The sequence below is a fragment of the Trachemys scripta genome, chromosome 21 (genome assembly GCF_013100865.1).
Source record: "Trachemys scripta elegans isolate TJP31775 chromosome 21, CAS_Tse_1.0, whole genome shotgun sequence".
Taxonomy (NCBI): domain Eukaryota; kingdom Metazoa; phylum Chordata; order Testudines; family Emydidae; genus Trachemys; species Trachemys scripta.
In genome coordinates, this window is record NC_048318.1 from 11,274,341 (window position 1) to 11,298,929 (window position 24,589).

General features: G+C 48.2%; 2 protein-coding genes across 4 annotated transcripts in view; one reads left to right on the forward strand and one right to left on the reverse strand.

Moving 5' to 3' along the window:
* Positions 1-1,813, forward strand: part of LOC117868479 — a 37,629-nt gene extending 35,816 nt beyond the window's left edge. For all 3 annotated transcript variants that reach the window (XM_034754429.1, XM_034754432.1, XM_034754433.1), the window contains 2 exons: positions 396-491; positions 884-1,813. In XM_034754429.1, coding sequence (XP_034610320.1) covers positions 396-440 — 45 coding nt within the window. In that variant the 3' untranslated portion in view covers positions 441-491; positions 884-1,813. The remainder of the gene's footprint in view (positions 1-395; positions 492-883) is intronic.
* Positions 1-24,589, reverse strand: part of LOC117868478 (tubulin-specific chaperone cofactor E-like protein) — a 103,780-nt gene that overhangs the window by 3,265 nt on the left and 75,926 nt on the right. Inside the window, exons 20-28 of the mRNA XM_034754428.1 lie at positions 19,991-20,190; positions 13,780-14,163; positions 12,519-12,805; positions 10,410-10,690; positions 8,778-8,888; positions 3,816-4,018; positions 2,801-2,964; positions 1,807-2,055; positions 386-548 (exon numbers count right to left, since the gene is read on the reverse strand). Of these exons, the coding sequence (XP_034610319.1) occupies positions 386-548; positions 1,807-2,055; positions 2,801-2,964; positions 3,816-4,018; positions 8,778-8,888; positions 10,410-10,690; positions 12,519-12,805; positions 13,780-14,163; positions 19,991-20,190 (2,042 nt within the window). The remainder of the gene's footprint in view (positions 1-385; positions 549-1,806; positions 2,056-2,800; positions 2,965-3,815; positions 4,019-8,777; positions 8,889-10,409; positions 10,691-12,518; positions 12,806-13,779; positions 14,164-19,990; positions 20,191-24,589) is intronic.

Genomic DNA, 24,589 nt, shown 5'->3' on the forward strand with positions numbered 1-24,589 from the left:
GCGCTAGTCTCGGATCTCAAACCCTAGATTTGGCCCTGTTCCCATTGAGAGCTATTGCACAGGTCCCATTGAGGCTTCAGCAGTGTTGGATTAGCATCATTAAAGGAAAATTCTGGCCCGTCTCTGATACAATGGACCTGAACTTGTTCTGCGGGGTGGGATTCCATGTAGCCTAATTGCACGGGGGCAAACCACGTGCCAGGCTCTGGGAGGACGGGGGAGTGAGGAGAGGAATGTTATGTTGATCTATTGGATTCCTTTGGAGCGATGCCCAGCAGTAGCCCCCAGGAAACTGTTCTCCTGCCACACAGTGGCCTTGGGGAAATGATTCCAGCATGGACCACCACCGCGGCCCACAGAGCACGCTAAGGCCACGCACACGTACTATTTTGCAGGAGTATTGTTCCGAGTCACAGAGGGAGACGGCGCAGTGGAGATGAACCTCGTCGTAATCCCCGATGAACTTGAAGACGGTGACGTGGAAGCGACAGGTCAGGGATACCCCGTTCTCCTCAATCCCAATGGTGTTATCCTTAATATTTTGGCATCTAGGAGGAAAATACAGAGTCTCAGCTGGGTCCAGGAACAGTTGCGAGCTTCTAAAAAATTCTACAGATCCCCAGTGCTTGTGGGTTATGTCTACAGGGAAACTAAATGATCCTTTTCTCTAGATGTTCCTTGAACTTTGTGGGAGGGGAGCTTGAACTCCCCCTTATGAGCCCTCTCAACTCTGGAGTGTTCAGAATCCAAGCCCCAGTTTTGCAGCTCAAGGCCACGCCTTATTAAAAAAAACATTTCCCCTTTACCGTTCGCTGCAGTGATGTAAGTAAACTGAGGTAATGCCAAACTATTCTGATTGCTAATCTACTTTGAATTTCTACAGCTCCTGCCATCCAAGGATCCCAGAGCCTTTCCACCAGTAATTAATTACGCCCCGCGACATTCCGGAAGCGCTGCGGGGTTACCCAACTCGCCCTCGTCATACAAGGATTCAGGGGTGGAAGCAGATGTACAATGTGTTCTGTTCCCAACCATGCCACTATCCTGATGGCATAGAAGTGCCCACTGGCTCTGCATGCCCAATCTGCAATACTTGGGGCTCGATTTTCAGAGGGGTAGAACTCACAGGCTCCCGTAAGTTCAATAGCAGCTGGGTGAGCTCAAAACTATCTGAAAATCAGGCCCTCCTGGATGTCTTGAGTTGGGCATCCAAATTAGTGGACACTCAAACATTTAATCCCTTCTCTTTTGTGCACCAATTTCTGCATCTGCCATATGAGGGTAATGCCGCCTTGCCAAACACCTAATCACTCCTGGATGAAAAGTGCTATCTAAGTGCAAAGCTTTAGTTATCAACTCCAGATGCAGGTGGTAACATATTAAAATTGTTAGAATTTCTCCCATTAATAATCCACAAATGGGCCAACATTTAACCGGGTATACTGATATCTGCAAACATCTGCCTGCCTAGGGGATAGCATGGAGCCCAAGTTCTCCATCACTAGAGGCAGTGCTAGACGTCCAACTGCAGCCTTCTTCTAGGTTCTTAAACTGTGCTCTTCAGCATGACACTTGAGCACCTCTGGCCTTTCCCTTAGGATGCTAGGAATAGCCACAGAGGTACAAATCAATGGTCTTTCTCTTTTGGTATTGAACAGCAGACTTTAGTGTATGCATCAGAGGAAGAAATAACCCTCCTGTAATGTTCATAGGTTCAGATCATCTGGTGCTTTACACCAACCAATGATTTTTAGATCCCCAAAGAAAAGCAAAACAGAGAGAAAAATCTTGCCAGATGTCACTGACCCTCCTTCAATGATGAAGTATCTGAGTTTGTCATTGCTGTCCCGAGAAGGGGTTGCATAACATTTGTTCAGCGTTAGAATCAGGTGGGTGGAATCTGCCCCGACAACGAAGACCCCCACATAAAGCACGTCCCGGGTGGTTAGAACCACTTCACCCTGCCGGTAGGGGTGCTTGTAGGATGAGTTTTTGTACAATGCCATCTTGGTTGTGAAACTGCCTTCTTGTGTTGGGACTGTCAGGTTAATCACACTAAAGGAGAGAAATAAAGCTTATGAGAAAGCAACAGAAAGTTCGTCCTGTACAACGGGGAGCGGAATGGATAGGGTCTAAGGGACAGGAACCAGGAGATGGAGCTTTTCATATCTAGGTTGATAGTTTGAATACTGCAAAACTGAAAGTTACCATCCAATGGACGTTTGGTGGCTGATGTGACCTCAGTTTGATTTTTCTCAATCCCACAACTGCCACCATAATTATCATCGACTGGCAGCTTATAACAGAGGCCAAAGGCTGAATGGGCCATGCAAATTCCCTAAAAGTGCCCCCTACAGATCAAGGCTGAGACATGTTGGTGGGGCAGCATGAGCGAAGCTAACCCTCCACGGCCCATACTGTCCTTGTACTGTGGATTCATAATTTAAAGACCATTATGATCATCTAGTTTGACCTCCTTCATAACAGAAGCAAAGGAATTTCACCCAGTAATTCCTGAATCATGCCCAGATCTTATGGTTGAGCTAGAGTACATTTTTTACAAAAAAACCCACAAAAATCCTTCCATTTTTGATTTAAAGACATTAAGTGATGAAGAATCTACCACATCCCTTGTGGGGTGTTGTAGTTAGTTACCCTCACTGTTAAAATTTCTAATCTGAATTAAGCTAGCTTCCTTTCCAGGTTAAATAGAGGAGACTTTAGCCTCCAGGCTCTCAGACCAGCATTAAATTCACACACACAAACAGGAAAATCTAAAGCACACACAGGCCGGCCTTACCTAAGCATTGGCCTCACTACCGAATCCAGAGAAATTTTGATATCAAGCTCATACGCGCACGAGAATTCCACATTGATGGTTCGGTCCCGAGTGATTATGTTTCCAGTGTTGTTTGCACTTTCAATCCACACAGTGTTTTTATACATGATATGAGTGCCATTGGACTGTGCAGGAGAAAAAGAAACAAATATTATTCTTTTTAGGGGTTAACACAGCCATCACGATTTCAGTTCACAGCTCTGAAAGCAGCACATTAAAGTCATTACGTAAACAATAATTTCCAAACAGATTGTGAACTGTTTGGGGACAAGGATGGCTTTTTGTTTTATATTTGTGCAGCACCTGGCACAGTGGGGCCTTGATCCCTGACTGGAGCTTTTGGACATTGCAGTAATAGATTATAAATAACAATAATAAATTAGCTTGCATCTATCTGCTTGACTAAAAAAGACTCTAAATGTGTACAGAGGTACATATGTTACATTTATAACAGCACCATTCAGCATAAAAGATCCCAATGCAACATATACACACTACACGCACCACTGAAATGCAACCACCTCTGGGGCAGAACATGTCATCTATTTAACAGCCCTCACGAATACCACGTCCCAGTGAAATATCCAGGGAAATTTTAAGTAGGCAAAATTTAAGCACCCAGTCTGGAATTTGGACAGTACACAAGCGCTAACACCTTATACCTTCTGCCATGCACACAAATGTGTTTGGAGCTGCCTATTAGAACACAAAGACAGAAAGAAAGAACCCCCGCTGTGAAGAGTGTGTATGTGATCATCCCCTAATGTAATTTAACGAAGCACTGAAGCATTCAGCCATCGTGACATTTGAGCTCAAATAATAAACTTGACACCAAAATGAATGCATGTTTCTCTCTCTCCTTTCTTTGCTGTTTGGTTCTGTTCCAAGGCATGTGTTTCCACATATCACCCCAGCGGCATCTACGTGGTAACCATGCACCATTAAACATAAGCCGCCTCCCCCACTCCTCTCTCACCTGCACAATGTTTCCGCAGTTCCCCTTGGTGTTGTTGATCTGGAAGGAGATGAAGTCTTCTCCTTCAATGCCGGGGCAGTGGCGGTCATTCACACGCACGCCTTCTCTCTCAAAGCCCAGTTGGAAGAGCTTGCACTTAGAGATGGACACTTCCATCTGGGCCGCTTTGCAGGTCACCTCTGCATCGATGATGTCATGCGTGTCTAGGAGCAACGCAGGCGGTTTTAAAAGATGCTAACAATTGAGAGTCGGCATTGAGCTGGCCAATCAGGAGGGGATGTTCTGGGCACATCAGCATTAGAGATTACAGAACTGCCGGTTATTGTAGCATCAGGAAAACTGGAACCAGTGAGGGATGTGTAGAATAGGGATGGATCTGAACCAGAACACCAGATCTGACAGTCCCACCTACCGCACTGACTTTGGGAAAGTCAGATCCAGATCTGGATCTAAACTCGTGACTCTGGCCCCCCACTACAGAAAGGATGTGGAGAAATTGGAGAGGGCAACGGAGGGCAACGAAGATGATTAGGGGTCTGGGGCACATGACATATGAGGAGAGGCTGAGGGAACTGGGATTGTTTAGTCTGCAGAAGAGAAGAGTGAAGGGGGATTTGATAGCAGCCTTCAACTACCTGAGGGGGGTTTCAAAGAGGATGGAGCTTGGCTGTTCTCAGTGATGGCAGATGACAGATCAAGGAGCAATGGTCTCAAGTTGCAGTGCGGGAGGTCTAGGTTGGATATTAGGAAAAACTATTGCACTGGTGAAGCACTGGAATGGGTTCCCTAGGGAGCAGGGCCGGCTCCAGGCACCAGCCCACCAAGCTTGTGCTTGGGGCGGCACCTGGAGGGGGGCGGCACGGCACGGTGCTCCGGCTGCCGGGGAAAGCGGAGCTGCAGTGCGCTCGCCGCCCTCCCCCGGTGCTCTGGCCGCCGGGGAGAGCGGGGCCGCGACTGGGCTCGCCGCCCTCCCCGGCGCTCTGGCTGCCAGGGAGAGCGGAGCCCCGGCCGGGCTCTCCGCCCTCCTCCCGGGGCTCTGGCCACCAGCGGAGCCGTGGCGGGCTCGCCGCACTCCCCCCTGCACTCCGGCCGGTCGGGGAGAGCGGCCCACGGCCGGGCTAGGTGCCCTCCCCTGCCGCGCTAGGCAGGGGAGGGGGGCGGCGGGAGGTTTTTTTTGCCTGGGGCGGCAAAAAAGCCAGAGCTGGCCCTGCTAGGGAGGTGGTGGAATCTCCATCCTTAGATGTTTTTAAGACTCGGCTTGACAAAGCCCTGGCTGGGATGATTTAGTTGGAGTTGGTCCTGCTTTGAGCAGGGGGTTGGACTAGATGACCTCCTGAGGTCTCTTCCAACCTTAATCTTCTATGATTCTATAATGTACTAAACTGGCCCCTACAATTCAGGCCCATCCCTATCATAAACTGAACAATGAAATGAACCACAGTACGCACAGCTGTTAGATGAGATGAGATAGAAGCGGTTAATTGTTCAGAAAGGTGAACTCCCTTTTATAGGCTCAATTTGCACCCACCGTTGAGTTGCAGGTGCAAGATGGATTAGCCAGAAATTCAAGTGCTCAGATTTGCACCTGCAGTTCATTTTGTGGCTGCAGATTGCACCCACTGACAGGGAGGCTGGCGTTCAGTCCTGGCCTGAAGCACTTGCAGCGGCCGTGTGAGCCGCTGTCTTGAAAGTGGCCAGCCAGGATTACGCAGTGGGCTCTCCCATCCATACTGCATCAATGAATCACTCCAAAGACAAGCCTCGGAATTCAGAGGTAGATAGTATCTCACTTACAGATAGTGGGTGGGGAGTTGGGTGACTAGACAGCGAGTGTGAAAAATCAGGATGGGGGGGGAGTTAATAAGTGCCTATGTAAGACAAAGCCTTGAATATCGGGACTGTCCCTATAAAATCAGGACGTCTGGTCATCCTAGGTGGGAGGCCTGTCACAAAGGCAAGAGTGACAGAGCCGAAGGGGATGTCTTAGTGGTCTAAGCACCAGTTTACTGGCAATGTAGCCATAGGATAGTTTAGATTCTATTCTCTGGAGCCAGAGGTTGAAATCCTGGCAGCACTGACTCGGCCTTTCATCTCCCCAAGGGAGTTAGACTGACTTCCATGATGCTTCTAGGCCTCAAAATCTGAGCTGTGGTGTGGATGTTAATGATCACAGGAGAGGTTTTCTAACAGTATTGGGGCTTTTGGTGGGATGTTCTTGACCTAAAGTCCTCTCCCTGGACACTATACAATGAGCTGATCAGCTGCCACCTTCCACCCAGAGATGGCTGCATTTCACCGGTGCACGTGGAACTGCCTCCCCCTTGGCCAACGTATCAGGGCGGCTGATACGAGATAAAAGCTGGTACATAAATGTCAGTTGCTCTTACGATTCGTATTGTGATAGCTCCTCGGAGCCCTACTCATGGACCAGGAGCACGCTGTACTCGGCACTGGACAGACATAACAAAACCACCACCTCAAAGAGTTCACTATCTAAGTATCCTTACCCTTGTTATACAAATGAGGAAACCTCGGCACAGAGCAGGGAAAGGACTTGCCCAAAGTCACGCGCTGAGTCTGAAGACTAGAAGTCCTGACTCCCCGGGCACCGGCTATAACCACCAGACCATACTCTCCTAATCTCCAAGTCTTTTCTGGAGTCTTATTATTTATTTTGTTAACTGAATGTTATTTGTGCTGCCTTCAGAGTTCCATTATTTGTGCAAAATAGAGCAAGGCAGATTAACTGTAACTTCATTAAGATGGATAGGTTTGGTGCTTAGGAGTGTGCATTTGCATATATTACCAGCTCTGGTGGTGCGAAGCTGCTGTGACTGCACCCCGTATGCCGCCTCTTACGCATGCTACATGGGTATGAGTCCCTACCGACCTGCCTATGTGCTGGCTACTCTTCTGCATCGTCGCGCCAGCCGGTCTGATGATGACACTGTGAGAAAAGTCGCTAAGGTTTCCTAAAAGTTCTTGGCGTCTCAATCCTGTCCTGCAGCTTAAGCTGTCTTGATTCTTCTTTGCTCTTGGAGTTGTGACAACAAAACAGGTCTGAGACTTCAGGGCATCTGGGTTTTTTTCTCGACTCTGCCGAAGATTTACTGGGTGACCTTGAAAATGTCACTTAACTACTCTGTGCCTCAGTTTCCCCATCTCTAACATGGGGATAGCATTTCCCTACCTCCCAGGATGGGGAATTAATTCAATGTCTGGAGAGTGCTTTCAGATCCTCAGATGGAAGGACTAAGGGATGGGCAAAGTGACTTCATTTGGAAGAGCTTTGGATAATGCTTTTGTAAAGGTTATTTGCATGGGGGATTGATAGGACACAGCTCAGACCCTCTGTGCTGGCCTAGGCGTTTTTTGGGAAGTGGTGATTTTCTCTAGAGATGTATCTATGAGCAGATCCAGGGGGGCATTAGCCACCCCTTGACACATCTGTTTCTGTGTCTCTTCCCTCAGGGGAGGCTGGTTTGTACTGAGGGCTGGGGTTCTTTTCTCACCTAATCCCTTTCCTATATTAGCCAGTTTTAAATTTGCATTTGTCGTGTTCTCGCCTACCTTAGACTGAGCACGTTTTGCACAGTCTGTGCCATTATGTCACTCGAGCTGGGGAGGGGAATGCACGCACAGTACAGAAGAAAGGTCAAAAGAAGCTTGCAAAATCCAGTGCCTCTGAACCCTGTTAATAGGACGGCTGCTCCCCATTCCCCATAACTGCAAGGTGAAGAACAAAGCTGAGCAGGTTTTCGTTGCCAGTGAACTTAGACGACAAGCAATTTATATCCATTGATTGAGGAGGAGAGGCCTGGGCAAAATTGATTTTTGATTTTTAAAAATGTATGTGCGTTTGTATGGAAATTAAGTGAGGCCCTGGGGCGCCCAGAAAGTTGAAAACAAGGCTGACTGAAATTGCAGAAAATATGCCATTGGAAACACTCCTTCATTGGTCCTTGATGGAAAGACAAGCTGAATTAATAATAGTTTGCAATATCTAGGACTGAATCCCTCATGTGGTGTAGATCTGCATAGTTTCACCAAAATCAAAAGAATTATGCCAGTTTACATCTACTGAGAATTTGCCCCTGTACTTCCTTGATTGCATGAAAGTCTGCTCCAGGCAGGAGTCATCTTTCAGCATAGACAGGCTGTGTGATTTGTCTATGGCTACTAGTGAATTTCTGGTTTTGGTACATGGTATGTTATCCCACACACTAACGTGTTGTGTCTATGTAGTATTGTCTGGTTTTGTATTGTCCGGTCTTGCAACTTTGACAAATTGTAAAATTGTATCATTCCATAATTTTATTGGAAATTGCATGAAGCATGCAATATTTGGAAACATGTATGAGCTGTAAAGTCATTTACCTTTTTGTACTTTTCATTGTCTGTTTCTTTATGAAAATCAATACAAATCACAAAAAAAATCTCAATCTTTACCAATGGGACCAGATTTTAGATGCGATCTGACATGTTGGGAGTTACAAATCAACCCAACACCACCTTGCTCTTCTACAGCACACTCCATTTGAAGATCTCATAACGCTTTCCAAACATTAGTGACTTTAGGCTCACAACACCCACGTGAAGCAGGTATCATTAGCCCTATTTTACAGATTGGGAAACTGAAGCATAGGGAAGTGACTCGCCCAGGGTCACAATGCAAGTCAGTGGCAGGGACATGAATAGACCCAAAGAGCATTGACAAGCAAGTAGCCTTGACAACCAAGTCCTGGTACTTTAACCACAAACACCTTTCCTCCCTAGTGTACTGTAGCTCCACTGGATTGGAACTTTGTGTGGGTCTGAGTGGGAAGTGGTTGCTGAAGGAGTTGGCTTATCTGTGTCCCATATAAATACGTAAGGCCGATTTTTAACTTAGTTAAAAACACCAGAGCCAATGTTGCAATTAGCTTCCTGAAACACGGAGTGGATGCCTGTGGGGTCACTCACTGTTTCCATAGGGTGGAGGTTCGATACAACCGCACAACTCCCCTCCGTTGTCAAGCTCACAGCTTCTGTTGGGACAGTCGGCCCCCACACAGGGATCTTCAACCACTCCTGCTAAAAAGGAAAAGGCAGACGAAGACAACAACTTTATTTTCAGACCAATACCCAGACAATTCTTTATTACCCCACTAAACCCCTGCAGTGTTGGTAACTCCAGCAATTTTATCTCATGCTATTTGATGGGTTTTTTAAAGCCCCAGCTCCTGGAGTCATGTGAATATATGAGAATATCAGCTTTCCCTTTTAAAAAAAAGTAAGTTTCTAGCCCTCCTGGTTGCAGAGAAAAGCTTGAAAGCATGAAATGATTTTGACCTAAAGGCTCAGGAACTAGAAGGCTAAGGTACTCCCGTATTATTTTTAAATGAATGTATATATTTTTTAAAAATCTCATGATTATTAAGCCAATCTCATGGTTTATTGGGGCTGGAATTGTGATTTTATGAGTACTTGATGTTAACAATACTGTCCTCAAAGTCCTTACTCAGGCGAGGACTGGACTGGCATCAGACTCCCACTGAGAAAGTTCCCACAGCATGGACCAATATTAATAAACAATTTATTCAGCCTGCGTTTCTGAGTACTTTACAAACAAAGCATCAACCCAGACTGTTTGGATCATTCACCACCTACCCATAAAACACCAGCGGGAGAACATCTCCAATGTCCTTAGCCCTAGGTTAGGCAAATGCTTGCCACAGCCAGTATGCTTTGGAGGTGAGCATGATCCAGTTGGGGTGGACTACTAGGGGGAGTATGTTGCTTAATTGAGGAGCCTCCAGAGACAGTGTCTTGTCTGTAGAGCTGGTTAGAGAATGAAATTCCCCCAGCCCCGAAAATTTCCACTTTTCAGCAAAAACTTGAAAACCAAAATATGTGTATTCCAAAATGTTACCTATGTGCCTCATGGGAGTTGTAGTTCAGGTACCTCATGCTCCCTTTCTCCTTTATAGGCCAGGCTCCCTGGTCAGACTACATCTCCCATGATGCACCATGGTCTCCCACTTATGTTGGTGAAAGGTTGCATCACAGGAGTCCTTATCATGGTGCATCATGGGAGATGTAGTCTAGCTGGGGAGCCCAGCCCACAGAGGAGAAAGGGGACATGAAGAAACCAAGCTACTGCTCCCATGAGGCCACCGCAGCAGGATATCTGAATAAAAAGATTTTGGTTTTCAGGTGTTCGGTTTTTCAATGAAACATCAAAATTCTCCACAGAAAGCATGCACGCTTTGTGAAAAATATCAAGTTTGTCCAAAACTCAGTTTTCTGTGGGAAAAAAAAAAACAGTTTTGATGAAATTTTTTTGACCAACAATACTTGTCTCCACACCTCAATCGAGGGCGAGCTACCACAGAACTCAGCAGCCTCGACAGCACATAGGGATGGAGGTCACCGCTCAGGTAGCCGAGTTCCAAACGATCTAGGGGACCTATCGCTAATTGCTCTGGCTCCCATCTCTCTGCATTCGTCTCGCGCTGACTGAGCCTGCAGTCCGGGCGGACACAGAGGATGGTGCTCCTAAGTGATAGGCAGTACAGGCCAGGGAACAGAATGGGGTTAGAAGAGCTCTCTTACAGCAATTTTCCTTCTCTATCCACTCGGTGCTGAGGATCCCGAAGGAGCGGCAGGCCTCCCCGTAGGCGGCGAGAGAGCCGCAGAGCTGGAACTTCTTGTGGTTGTAGCAGCCATCGAGGAAGCACGACTCGTAGAAGGGCAGTGGATCCAGCAGCCCATAGCAGGGCTGGAAGAAGCCTTTCATGTCCGTTAGCTTGAGACAGTGGCCGTCGCTCTGCAGCATCTGGATTTGCACGTTGTCGCAGGCGGCGGCGTACTGGGAGTACTGGAGCTCGTTACAGCTGGGAGCGAGGGATTAAACGAAGGACATCAGCCTGGAATCGTGTGAAACCACCAGTCCCTAAATCCTCTCCTGAGGTGAAGCCACAGACAAATAGACCGCTCGGGTCACCTTGTTCTTTCCTCATTATTACCCCACCGTCCCCTCCCATGTATTTCCTAGTTCTTTTCCCCTCTCATTACGAGACGCTCATGAATCCAGGTGAAATTCAGCCCTGTGCAGAAGGCCAGTACAAGGGCTATGAGCCACTTAAATCCCATGTCCGCCAGAGAACCAAGTGGGCCATAGTTCTTGGGCTTGCCCTTTTGAAGATTAGATTCCTCCCTAATCTTTGGTAAGCATCTCTTCACATCTGAGGCCAGGTTTTTAAAGGGCCAGCCTCTCTTTCCGTGTGCACGATTTGCACCTTCAGTGCTTGCATCCATAATTCCTGGTGGGTGGCATTTGCAAATGTGCTTAAGCGATCTAGGAACCCAAGCACCATTGACTGACTTAGGTACTTTTCCCATCTTGCCCTCTTCGGCTAGGAGTTTCAAAGGAATCTAAGGGTACCCAAATCCTATTGAACTTTAGCAGCATTTGAGTGCCTAACTCCCTTAGGCTATTTAGAAAATCCCAGGCTTAATTCCTCCTGCTTCCACAGCTAACTCTCTGACTTGCACCTACAATCAGGTACGTAGCTATCACCATCTAAATGGTAGACTCTATGCCTGCCATGAACCATATGGGCAAGTACCATGGGCAGAACTTTGGCAGGTGCAGATTAGTTGGGCAGAGGGAACCTTTGAAAATCTGGCCTGCTCCTGGCACACCTAAAACTCCCGCTAACTTCTGTAGAAGTTTTGCTTGTGTAACCCATGCCCTCTGTCCCCCTCTAACATTATCTGGGAGACCGAGAGGTCGATGAGCCTGTTCAGCCATGGCTAACAGAGCAGGGTCTTTTAGCTCAAGTAGTTGCAGGACATGCTCTGAGAAGTAGAGATCTCAGGTTCAATCCGCACCGCTAATCACCCACTCCAGAGGGGCAGCAAAGTAAGTGGTGGCCTGCACAGGGATTTGAGCTAGGGAGATCTCTGCAGTTTAGGACAAGCTTCCCCAGCCAGGAGGAGCGTATAACCCACACCTACTCAGTGTAGTGTTCTGGGCCAAGTATAGAGGTTGATGTGCTGACTAGAGTGCACCACTAGGAGTGCAGGATAGGGCCCAGGACATATGTTCAAAGCTGTCTTCCAAGTAGGTAAGGGCCAATAAGCCTTGGCTCTATTTACACCAAGGCTCCTTTCCTCCATTTTGGCAGTGTAACGGAGACCTAAAGTGGGCGTATATGTAATTTACCCCCATGTTAAGGCCCCTTTGCACAACCAGAGTGGTGTGATATGGCCTTAGTGTAAATGATCCTATAGGGTTTAGGAATTGTCTTTTTGTCATATATTTGTACAGCACCTTGCACAATGGGGTGTGGTGCTATGGCAAGGCAAATGAACACCACTAATAAGGGTGAAACCAGCAGGGTTCTCTAGAAATTACTCTACAAACCAAGAGAAATGAAGAGCAAATGATCTCATTTCTGTAGGTGATTTGAGCCCTCCTATGGGATTCTATAGGGAGATAGAGTTCGCTATTAAATTCCATGGCAGAGTTCACACCACTGCAGATTATTGTTCCCTATTAAATACTACAGCGCTTTTCCTCCAGGGCTTGTTTCCCTGCAGCAAGCTGTTGATGGGTTCCCGATACACAACATGGGCTCCCACTGGTGTCAAGGGCCAAACACTCACTGACTCCAAGAGGAACCTCAGGTGCGGCTACACACGAGGCCCCAGGCTCACCTCTTCTGCATGCCATTGGTTTTCCAGCTCTGGGCCAGCACCACGCTGCTGACGACCGGCTTCCCCCTCAGGGTGACGTAATCATCGGTCCGGTCCCCGTTGAAGTTGCCACACAGGCCACACACTTTGTTCTGCAGCCGCTCGCTGATGCTGATTTTGATGATGTTGAAGCCGTTGTAGAGGATCTGGATATCCGGGCTTGTGTCGATCACCAGGAAGCCCTCCATGCTGTAGATTTTGGTCGCCAGACCGGTGACGAAGGGGATGGTCACCTGGGTGCCGTTCACCTACTCAAGGGGAGGAGATAATGCTGAAACCACTCACCTCTCAACACTCCGCGCCAAGGGACAGACTGAACCTGATAGACACAGGTCCCCGCAGCGGGCAGCATGAGGAACATCCCTTCATGCTGCCCCTCTCCCTCCCTGCCAGCAGCCAGCCCCATAATGGAGGCGGGGCAAGGCCAGGATCCTGCCTACTCCCTGTCCCTTTTGGAGTCTTCTAGCATTCTAGGAGGGAGAAGTGCCTGGGATTTGCATTAGATTGTGCCAGCCCGTCACATGGGGAATCATAGAATATTAGGGTTGGACAGGACCTCAGGAGGTCATCTAGTCCAACCCCCTGCTCAAAGCAGGACCAACACCCACTAAGCAGGACCAATACCCACTCAGCTCAGCTCGACGGAGATGGTCAGCTCTTTGAGACAGGGACCTGTTCGGCACCTAGCCCACAGTGGGATCCTGGGCCCGTGGGGCTCCCACAGTTCAAATAATCAGTAACCATAGCCAAACTCCGTGTTCAAACCCATCACTCGCGACAGCTTCACAGGAGGCAGATCCAGCGAGGAAGCACTGCAAAAACCTTCCCCTTTGATTTACCTCCCTTCTGCCCTAAGGAGAACAACATTCCCAGCCACCGCCTTCCCCTCCCCCAAGCAGAGCTTCCTAGAACCTAAAAAGGGAGATGAGCCAGAGGCACCATGAACTTCCCTAGAGCCTTTGCTGTTGCCAGCTGGTTACCCGGTGCTCAGATACTATGGTGATGGGCTGAGTACAACACCCTAACAGAGACAGTGTAGCCAGGGGGTGACGGGGATGTTCCTAATGCGGGGAGGGGGTGACAATTGGCTTTTCCACTTTGGAGAATCCCAACCCAGCCCTGCCAGATACTTTCCCTCCTCCCTGTAGCCCAGCCCTGGGGAGTGGCTAGGCCCCTAAGAGTTTCAGGGCAGAGCAGAGGAAACCCACGACTGGCCCTTTACCTTGATGGTGTTCCGGTCGCTGATGAGAATCTGCTCCTCGTTGATGTAGAAATACACCGGGGAGATGACGGTGAGGTTGGGTGACGACCACTTGTCGAAGTTGATGATCAGCTGGAAGGAGAAGTCGGGGAGCTTCTGGCAGATGGTGGAGAGGACGAAGGCGCAGTTGGCCGGGAAGTGGAGGAAGGCACCGTCGAAGGTGCGGAAGACCCCGCCGCCCGCCGCCAGGCAGTAGGAGTTCTTGGTGCTGAAGCAGCCGCGGACGCCGTTGCGGAGGGCGCACTCCTCGTCTGACTTGCACTGCCGCGGGTCGCACTGGATGAGGTTGCGGCGGAAGCAACGGCAGCGCCGGGTGCAGTCGCTGTTCCAGAACAGCTGCTTGGGCTGAAGAATGAAGCGAGGGGAAAAGCCATTTTACTGGGGGGGGGGGGGAATAAATCTACTGTGCTCAGTCGTAAGGCTCAGCTCGGGAGCCCATCACCAGAGCCTCTGGGCTCATGTAAAATTGTAGACTCTCTCAGCACAGTTGCCCACGCAAAGTCTTGACCAGACTTTGTGGAAGGAGATGGGCCTGATTCGCAGTAGTGTTATGGTAATGCCTAGAGGGTCCAGCTGCCATCAGGGCCCCGTTATAGAATCATAGACCCATAGGGTTAGAAGGGACCGCCAGGGTCATCTAGTCTAACCCCCTGCCAAGATGCAGGATTGTGCTAGGTGCTGTACATATACACAGTAAGGGACAATGCCCTGAAGAGCTGACAGTCTAAACAGGTAGGACTTACAAAGGGTGGGAGGAAGAAAGGATTATTATCCCCACTTTGCACCCGGGCAGCTGAGGCCCGGAGAGATAAATGACTTGCCCATGGTCACCCGGGAAGTCTGTAGCAGAGCTGAGATGTGGCCACAGATTGCACTGTAGGTCAACAATGCAACTGTCAGACCCAGAGCGGTTGAATTCTGGTTGGAGGAGCTCTCTGCTGCCATCTCCTCTGGAGGTTTAAGCGGCAGCATGTCAATTTGGACAGCTCAGGCTCAGATAATCTGAACTGTGGGATAGAACTGGCAACACTTCAACCAGTAGAGGGCAGTGGTAGCACATACATGCTAGCAGTAATGTGGTAATCTCAGATCAGATCATTGATCTATCCAGTCCAATATCCCACCCCGAGATGTGGCCAATACCTGAGCCTTCAGAGCAAGGTGAAAAAACAACAACCCTATAATGCCACTGGCACAGTATTGCACACAGGGCCAAGAGTCTTTGCAGAGCCCTAGGAAGTTCAGTTTATGCCCTAAAGCCTGAAATTTAATTAGCCTTTTGCAGAAGCACAAAACAGTGATTAATCATCATAAAATCAGCCAGCCCTTTGAAAAAGCCCAGCTGCAGAACTGGACGCTCTGCAGCAACATTCAATTGACAAAAGGGTGACCAACAGATAAAAAGAATCCAACTGCACTGAAACCTTTGGAAGCTGCAAAAGTGAGGAAATTTGAAATTGCCGTTTCCACAGCAACCTTCCCCTCTTTCACTCAAGCTCGCAGGGCTATAAATATCCCGTTGACCAACTTTTCGTATTGTTCCAGCAAAACACAAATTGACTTCAGCCCCTGTATCAGATTCATAGAACAATTGGACGTATGGGCTTGCTTTGCTTCTGATATGAATGTAGGCACCGAAGTTTTCGAAGGAGAAAAACAGCCCCCCCACGGGAGTACGGGTGAAGACAACTAGTAAACAAGCCAGCCTGTTCGAGAAGCATCCTGCATTGGGATTATGTTAGCACAACAGACGTGCCGTGTTTTTTGCTTTAACGAGAGACACGTTAAATCTACTCTAGAGACAGATTTTCAAAGGGTGGATTCCTCCCAGGAGCCCACAATTTTCACCCACACGCACGTACTTTTGGGCATGATCATCTGTATATGTGGACTGTTGCCTTGGGCTAAATTCCATCACCCATGCATGCAGAGGATGGAATCTATTGCAGAGAAGCTTGCAAAAAGTGCATGCACAATTGGCTGATAGTAAGCATTTTGAAAGGTAAGAATTGAGACAGAATTGTGACACTTTTGAAAAGCCAGGACTGAAGAGTCCCGTTTTCAAACGTGGGCTCTGTAACTACACTCTAGTCTACAGCAGATAATGTCGACTGGTACAGTTATAGTGTGAATCCCCCTCGTGGAGGTAGTGGAGTTTCTGCAGGCACCAACGTGCGTTACCAGTTTAGCGGTGTCTACACTAGGGTTTTTGCTGGTATAAAAATTTCAGGGGGCAGGGGGAATCATGCCCCTAACCAACAGTACTATGCTGTTAGAAGTTTCTAGACCTGGCCTTGAACAGTTGAGTCCGCCCCAGCTCTAGACACGGAGATCAGCATATACACGCTCATCTGACACCCCTGAGCCAGTCGATCCCTGATCATCAAACTCAGTAAGTTAGGGGCAGTGAGGAATAGAACTGAGGAGTCCTGACTCCTGGTCCCCCTTCCCTCAGCTCATTGAACATTTCTTCTCTATACTACTAAATAAGTCCCTAACTAGGTGGGTGAGGTAATATCTTTTATTGGACCATCTTCTCTTGGTGTGAGAGAGAGAAGCTTTCAAGCTTACACAGAGCTCGGTGTTAGCTTGAAAGCTTCTCTATCTCATCAACAGAAGGTGGTCCAATAAAAGATATTAACTCAGCTGTCTTGTCTTTCTCATATCCTGGGACTCACACGGCTACAACAACACTGCATACAAATAACAACATACACATATAGCTTACTGATCTGACATTTTCAACGGGGAAAAAAAATTACTCTGGGGCTAACGTCCACCCATCTCAAATGTCCCTCATTTTAGTCTCCAAGTTATGCATGTTCCACATAAATGGGGGCCCCTCAAACTCCTACTGTTGAAAATTATTTCCAGCAGAAATGCCGAATCGTGGAAATGAGGTGATAGACAGAGTTATTGACATTAATGGAAGGAATCCCACAACATTTGAGCTCTCCGAGTACTGTGTATCCCTCATCTGAGGGCTTTTGGTGCCCAGCATTTGGGTCCGAGCATTTTGAGAGATGCTAACCAACTTCTGTGCCCAATTTAAGCCTAAAATAATAACAACAACAACGAGTTATAAGCTACTGAAAAGCAGTGTGGATCAGATGAGGGACAGCAGCTGAACCCTGCCTATGCCACAAAGGTTCTGCTAGGCATGGCAGCATTAATTTTCAAAAGCACTAATACCACCACTTTATTATTGTTATTTGTATTACTGTAGTGTCTAGAAGGCCCAGTCAAGAATCACGACTCCTTTATGCTAGGCGCTGCACAAACACAGAAGAAAAAAGTTTTTTTTTTTTTGCATCTACAATGAGAACACCAAAGGTTTTCGGTCAATGAACTGTTTCATCCTGCTATCGAACGACAGTAAAGCCTCGACTATTGGCACGAGAGCCTTCTCTGCAGTTCCAGCAATCTACAACAGCCTTCTCCGATCTCTCCACTTCATCTTTCGCATTCCACATCTCTCGCCTCCCTCTTGATTCTTCTCTTTCCTCTGCATTTTATGGTTTTAACCCTGTAAAATCCATTATGAGATTCGGGGAGCCTGATTCCCTCCTCTCACTTACACCTGGGTGAATTAGGAGTAAATCCACTGAAGCCAGTGGCGTTGTATGGGTGTACAGAAGGGAGAAGTCAGCCCCACTGATTCATAGCAAATGCTGCTAGGCGAATTTAAGTTTCATTGTGTTGTATTTTTACTGCGAGCTAGACTAAGTTTTAGTCTCATTATTAAGAATTTGTTGTTCCATTACAAGGATTAAGCTGATGAATATTACATAACCTGACGAACTATATGGCTAAATACATTAAGGTTATTAATTATGCTGGTATCGGTCTCCAGATAACGGCAGGGAAACATACTCTGCATTCCTGCTTCACAGCGGTGCAGCTAACAGAGGAGAGAAACTCTGTTAAATGGACCCACAAATTATCCTCCAGGAAGATTTCACTGTCCCACAGAGCCAGTAGCAGAGAGCAGAGTAGAATTCCCATCTTTACATCCAAAGTTTATTGGAGGCCTGTCCAATTAGAAGGCAACAAGGGGCAGAAGAAACCATAGCAAATGGAGAGTGTTTCCATTCTCCATTTCTGTTTTGTTCTTATTTAGGGACCATTTAGTATCCAATTCCACAGGCCGCTCAGGGAAGAAAAACTGCATAATCTGCACTGTGCGCACCTCAAAGTTTACAATTTTTGTTGTTGTTGGGTTTTTTTTGCTGCTTGGCAGAATATAGATGAGCGCTCCTTGAAGACACCCTCATTTAGATTCAATACAGCCATCTTCCCAGAAGCTGTTAGCTAAGAGCAGCGGACACATAGGAAAAACACAAGGCGCCTATCCAGTAACAAAGGAGGGGAAAGCAGGACTTATAGGCACAGTGGGGCTGATTCTCATTCGCATTGTGGCCCCTTTCCACCACGATAGCAGCATAAAGGGGTCTTGAAGTGAGTGGAAATTACATTGACTTCCCTTTACTTCTGCAGAGTGGCGTGAAATGGCATCAGACCCGACGGTCCCTTTAAGCTGCGCGCAGGTGCAGCCACACAGCAATCTGGTAGCTATTGCACCTCTCGTGTGGCCGGAAGCTCAGGCAGCACACAGGCCTTCAACCTGCCATAACCCGCAGCTGCTCTGCTTGGCACCGGAGACCAGCAGGGCGGAGAGGTAAGGAGAAGAGTGAAAGAGGCAGGGGCTTTGGAGACCCCGGCAGGGGTCCTGCTTGTCTGCCAGGCCTTCCTGCGGGAATCCAGGGCAGCAACTCTTGGTGCCATAGGAAGCCTTGAGCCAGCAGGGAAGAGTAAGGAGCGTGGACTGGGGAGGGGCAGAAGCACCATTTAAGTGGGTGGGGGGAGAGGCTCGTCACAGTCCCATTCCAGGGTTCACGGAGCCAGCTGTGGAGATGCCGATCCCTGCCGCTCGCAGGCTGACAGGGCTGAAACGAGCCCCTGGCAGCCCTGCCCAGTGGGAGGAACGGGGGGAGGGAGAACCTGTACCACCATCTCAGTTCATGCACTCCTGCCTGCTCTGGGCTGCAACAGCAACTCCCTCCTGGAGAACCCGGAGTCAGAGGTGAGAGCAGGGCTGGCTGAGGGACAGAGAGGGAAAGACCCTAAAATCCCTTCCCCCAAAGAAGCCTCGAGCCACCGGGGGTATAAGGAGCAGGGTGGGAAGAGCTCCTGGGAGGGACTGGTGGGGGTTCCCCCTCAAGGGCTAAGGTTCCTGGGAGGAGGTGTGTGTAGGTCTCATGGGGGACAAAGGCATGGCTCTTGCTTTCCTGTTTTTCCAACTTTGTTTTCCAAAACTCTGGAGAGTTGATAGGTTCTCAACCCACTGCTACGCATGCGTGTGTGACCGTGTATATATCCATTACTGATACGTCACTTTACAAACACCTGACACTTTTCAATGCCATATAGTGTGAGACCAAAAAAAAAAAAAGTGTGAGCTTGCCCAAGGACAAAAATGGCGTGCTCAGTGGAGTCTGCAGCCCACACAGAACAAAGAAAATTTAGAGGGAACATTGGTCTGGCCGAGGGTAATGTTTTCAAAAGAGAACCCAGACATCTGGTCATTTAAGATCTTGGTACTTTTTAGAACTACAGGGTCTGGTAGCCTCAGTGCCTTAGGCCGCTTTCAGAAGAGATTTGGGGCATATCTACACTACAAGTGAAGGTGTGACTGCATCCACACTGTGGCTTTAACCTAGCTAGCACTGGTATCAATAATAGTGGAAACAAGGTAGCACAGGGTTTAACACAGGCTAGCAAGCAACGTCCATACCCAGGCTCTCTGGCTGGCGTACGCTACGGTTGCTAGCCCATCCTGAAGCCTGCACCGGCCTGTTCACACGTCTATTGTTACGAGGCAAGGTGTAGGGTAAATGGAAAGCTGGCTGTGGGTTGTTTCTGCACGGGCACAGAGTAGCGGTGTGGGTATGAACCCCCAGTGTGGATGCACGGCACTAGTGTAAAAAGTGATTTGCACAGGGGTATGCCCCACTGATACAATTCACTTTTTTTACACCAGTGCAGCACATCTAACCTTATGTAGCTACATCAGTGGAGGAAAAGAACAACTCAGCACACACCGGGCCGGACAGAAAAAGGAGGAAAGAAAAGAGGGAAGGTGGAAGACGAGGGAAGAAGGGGGCGATCCTACCTCATAATATTTGCCATCTAAGTAGCAGCCGCAGTTGTGGGGAAGGATGCAGCTCTTGCCGTTCAGGACGTAACCAGGGTCACACTGGCACCCTTCCACGCAGTAATGGTTACAGTCGCTTTTCAGCCGGATGGCAGCACAGCGGGGCTGGCACACAGTCACACAGCTCTCGTAGTGACTGTTGGGGGGACAGCTGACAGCTGGAATGCAAGGGACAGGGCTTAGCGGGCAGGAGAAAATGAGTAGTCAACCTGTAAATTAACAGCCACCCCCACCCCTACCCCACAATGGCACAGTCCAGTAAGCTTAACTCTCGTAGTGTTAATATTAAGCTATAGGGTGAAATGGCAGGTATTCGCATGCCCCTTGACGGGGAGGAAAAGCTACAGTCCAGGTTTGCAGAGGTGAAAGGCTGATACACAGATTCCCTCAGCTATCCAGCCCCCGCAACTCCAAGCGCTAAAGAGGAGCAAGACTCAGAGGTCGGCCAATGGGCACATCCAAAGATCGCAAAGCACCTTGCAGGCAGTGATTACGGTTCATCCCACCCGGTAAGGCACATTTATCCCAAAGTTACTGCTGGGTAAATTGAGGCACAGAGGAGGAAGTTAATCTAGGCAAGGAAGAGTACCCAGACAGCTAGTCATTTAAGATCTTGGTATTTTTTAGAATATCGGTGACTGGTACCCCAGTGCCCTGAGCCAATTATGTCTAAATTCCTCAGGCATTGAGTTTGGATACAGTGGTTCATTCTCACTTGCTAAAACCAAGGGACTGTGCTGCTCTGCTCTGCTAAGCTGCAATTTATGGTCCACCCCAGAAAAGGCTGCATTTTACTGGTGGGCGAAATCATCCCGATGTTAGATTAGCTAGTTCGTTTGGGATGGAAGCTGTTGCATTAATGTAAGATGATCGGCATGGTCCTGGGTTATTGTGAGCCACACTTAAAACGTTTCCATTTTAACACGAAATCCCCTAAGGCTTCACTGATGGGTTTGGGGTTGGGGAGGTGTGGTCAGCCTGTGCCTTAGTCTTTCACCTCTAGAGGGCCAAGTTCAAATCTCAGAATAGGTATGGTTGGCCTCCCATCCTTAGCCCCCATCTGTGCACAGCACAGAATCCATCTTGAATGGCCAGTGGTCTTTGCCCAAGAAAGATGCATAAGGTTGTTGCTGGCTATGACTGAAGACCGTTAGCAGAACTACTACACCATTGTATTCTCAGCCAAGCAAGCCAGCAGCCAGCAAGGCACCCTCACTTAATGTACCACCTTCTTCTCCTCCTCTATGCTTCTCTGGACTCTAGTGGTGCCCAGAAGCCACCACCAAGATCAGGGCTCCATTGGGCAAAGCTCGATACATACGCTATGAACCAGTCCCTGCCCTGAAGGCCTTACAATCTTAAAATATAAGACAGAAGAAGAGGAAGGGAAACAGATGGCCAGAGAGGCAAGGTGACTAGCCCAAACTCACACAACAGCCCAGAACCTGGACTAGAACCCAAGGCTCCTGAGGGCCAGTCCAGCACCTTATCACTAGACTACACTACTTCTCTCCCTTCACCTATTCCCTCAGCTCCCTCTAGTGTTCCCAGCTATGCATCACCCCTTCTGCTCTGTTCAGTTCACCGATATAGAATGGAAGCCAGCCCAGGCTCACGCGGTACCTAGCTCCAGCCCCCACGAGCAAGTCCCTCTGACTTGGGAGCATTACGTTTTAAGTCATGACTTTGCGACTAGAAAGAAGAATAAACCAAATTTAATTTTAAATCTTGTTAGTGATGAAAATTACTTTTTGTCTGATTTGCCGGATGGTCTGTCTGCCGCAGAGGTTTGCAGCTCCATTTATGAGGGAGTTTAATTGAACAATGCATTGTAATCTTATTGACAATAGCAGGCAGCATCATTAGAACAAACACATAATCTTCCCCTCCTATATAACTAATCAAATTCTTATTTAACAAATGAAGAATAGCTGCTCTCTTTTGAACTTTGGAGTTAACCCTTCCCGTCCCTGGATTTGCTACGAGGTGCAAGGTGCTTTAAACTACGTGGCTCCTGACTATTCAGTTATGCTCTTTGTGGGCTGTCTACAGGGTTTAAACCGAGGACTTTCAGCATAGATCTTCTACCACTTGAGCTAAAGGAGTAGCTCCATTAGCAAGCAGCAGTAGTAGGCTGTTATCAATTGGCCCAACCACTAGAGAGGGGAACATGACACACTGTGCCAGTGTGCTACTTCTACATTACAAGTACAGCTGTATAGAGGAAGCCAGCTACAACACACTTGTGCCCCTGGTGCAATAAAAGCACCACCTATGTATACAGCAACAGAGGGTCCTGTGGCACCTTTGAGACTAACAGAAGTACTGGGAGCATAAGCTTTCGTGGGTAAGAACCTCACTTCTTCAGATGCAAGTCGTATCCATGAACTGTAATGGACATGGGGTGTTTGGATACTAACTGAGAAAGCACACAGTTTCACCCCCTTCTACAAATTGCCCCATGTGACTTAATTCCGGAAAGCTCAAATAAATTTGTTAGTCTCTAAGATGCCACAAGTACTCTAGTTCCTGAATTAAGAACAGATGGTTGAAATTCTGTGGCCTGTATTATGCAGGAGGTCAGAATAGATGATCATAATGGTCCCTTCTGCCTTAAAAATCTCTAAAGACTCAGGATGGTGGAGAAGAAAACTCAGTGAGGTTCTCCTTGCAGAGTTTTCCACAAATCCTGTGTCTCCTCCCCGCACTCTATGGTTTGGACACTGAGGGTATATCTACACTGCAACAAAAACTCTGAAGAATCGAGTCTTGGACNTGGGTAAGAACCTCACTTCTTCAGATGCAAGTACATCTTGCATCTGAAGAAGTGAGGTTCTTACCCACGAAAGCTTATGCTCCCAGTACTTCTGTTAGTCTCAAAGGTGCCACAGGACCCTCTGTTGCTTTTTACAGATTCAGACTAACACGGCTACCCCTCTGATACTTGACACCTATGTATACAGGCACTTACCACCCCCTCCCTTGGGATGGTATCTGAGCACCTCACAATCATTAATGTATCCTCACAGCACTCCTGAGGACAGTATCATCCCCTTTTTACACTGGTGAAACTGAGGCACACAGAGAGTAAGAGACGTGCTCAGGGTCACACAGAGAGTCTGAGGCAGAGCCAGGAATTGAACCCCCATCTTCTGAGTCCCAAGCCATACTTACTCCATAGATCCATTGGGCAGGGCAGAGGAGAACCTAAACACACCCCCAGGCTGTGCTGAAGCACTTGACTAGCCAAGATTTTAGCAGGGTCCAGAGACTACATTAAAACTCAGCCAGGTTCCTTTGCCACTAGAGCCATGCTCTGATTTTGTTGGGGTGCAACCGTGTTGTAAACGGGTTCCCTGACAGCTGTCTTTATAACATGGACAGGCTCTCAAGCCCTGTCCACGATACATTGGAATCACTGTGCTTAGCCGGTTAGACAGTTCTAGCCTGGGGGGGACTGGTTTCCAAATGGAGCTGAGCCCCTGCAGTTCCCCTTGAAGTGTGTGAGATCCCTGTTGTTAAACCACGCTACAAGGCCCATCTGCAGGCTTTGTAATGTGGTGATCACACAACAGACTGCTGGCACAGCGCACGCCCACACAGAACACGGTTGAAAGATGTGTTGTGTTTTCAGCTGGCTCGGGAGCCGGCCCGTGCCTGGGCTCTCGCACGGCTCCTCTGCTGAGCGGGGAGAAACGCAAACCAACAGCCTGTCTACAAATCAGTCACGTTGGGGAATCCGGTTACAACTCACTGGCCTGCTAACCCATTTGCAATCATGGCTCGGATCTGTAGTGCCGACTGGACCTTACCCAGGAGATGTCTGCTTTAAAGTCTTTGTTTAACCCGGGCTTTAGCTTTTTTTGCAAAACACAGTGAAGTTCTAGTGTGCAGTGCGTGTTGGAATCATGGCCCCAATGCTGCAATTGGATTCACGCAGGCAGATGCTTTTGTATCAAACCCAAGGGCTTCACTGGGGCTCTGCAAGCGCTGGATTGCAGAAGTGGGGCCTCTGTTTGAAACTGGATTTGGTATCACTTCTCGTGGTTGTATTTGCAGTGTAGACAGGGCTTAATTCAATGAGAGGTGGATTGTAGCACCACATGGCTAACTCAGTTCTCAGGGAAATAAAAACCCTGTTCTCATCCAGATTGGGGAGACCAAGCTAGAAACCTCTTAGCATCAACCACGGCATGCCACCAATCCTAGCACTGGAGTAGATTTGCATACAATACAAACAATAGCCCTCCTGACCATTACACCGCCCAGGCCCTGGGTTTTTGAACAAGCCTGGAGAAATACCCGGAGACAAACTTGTTTCCTGCTAAGTGCTTAGGAAACCTTCAGATTTAGTGGCTGCCCCATAATTCATCCTCCTGCAGCTCCATTTCCTTTATGAATCTGTTGACACGAGCGATAATCTCCCATGACTCTGGTACACATCTCTTTCATGCGGAGTTATCTGTTGAGCTATTTTTCTTCCCTGTCTCTTATCAGCGGTATCATTTTTAATCCATTATTTTTGGTTTTGTCATTATTATGGGGCCTAACCTTGGT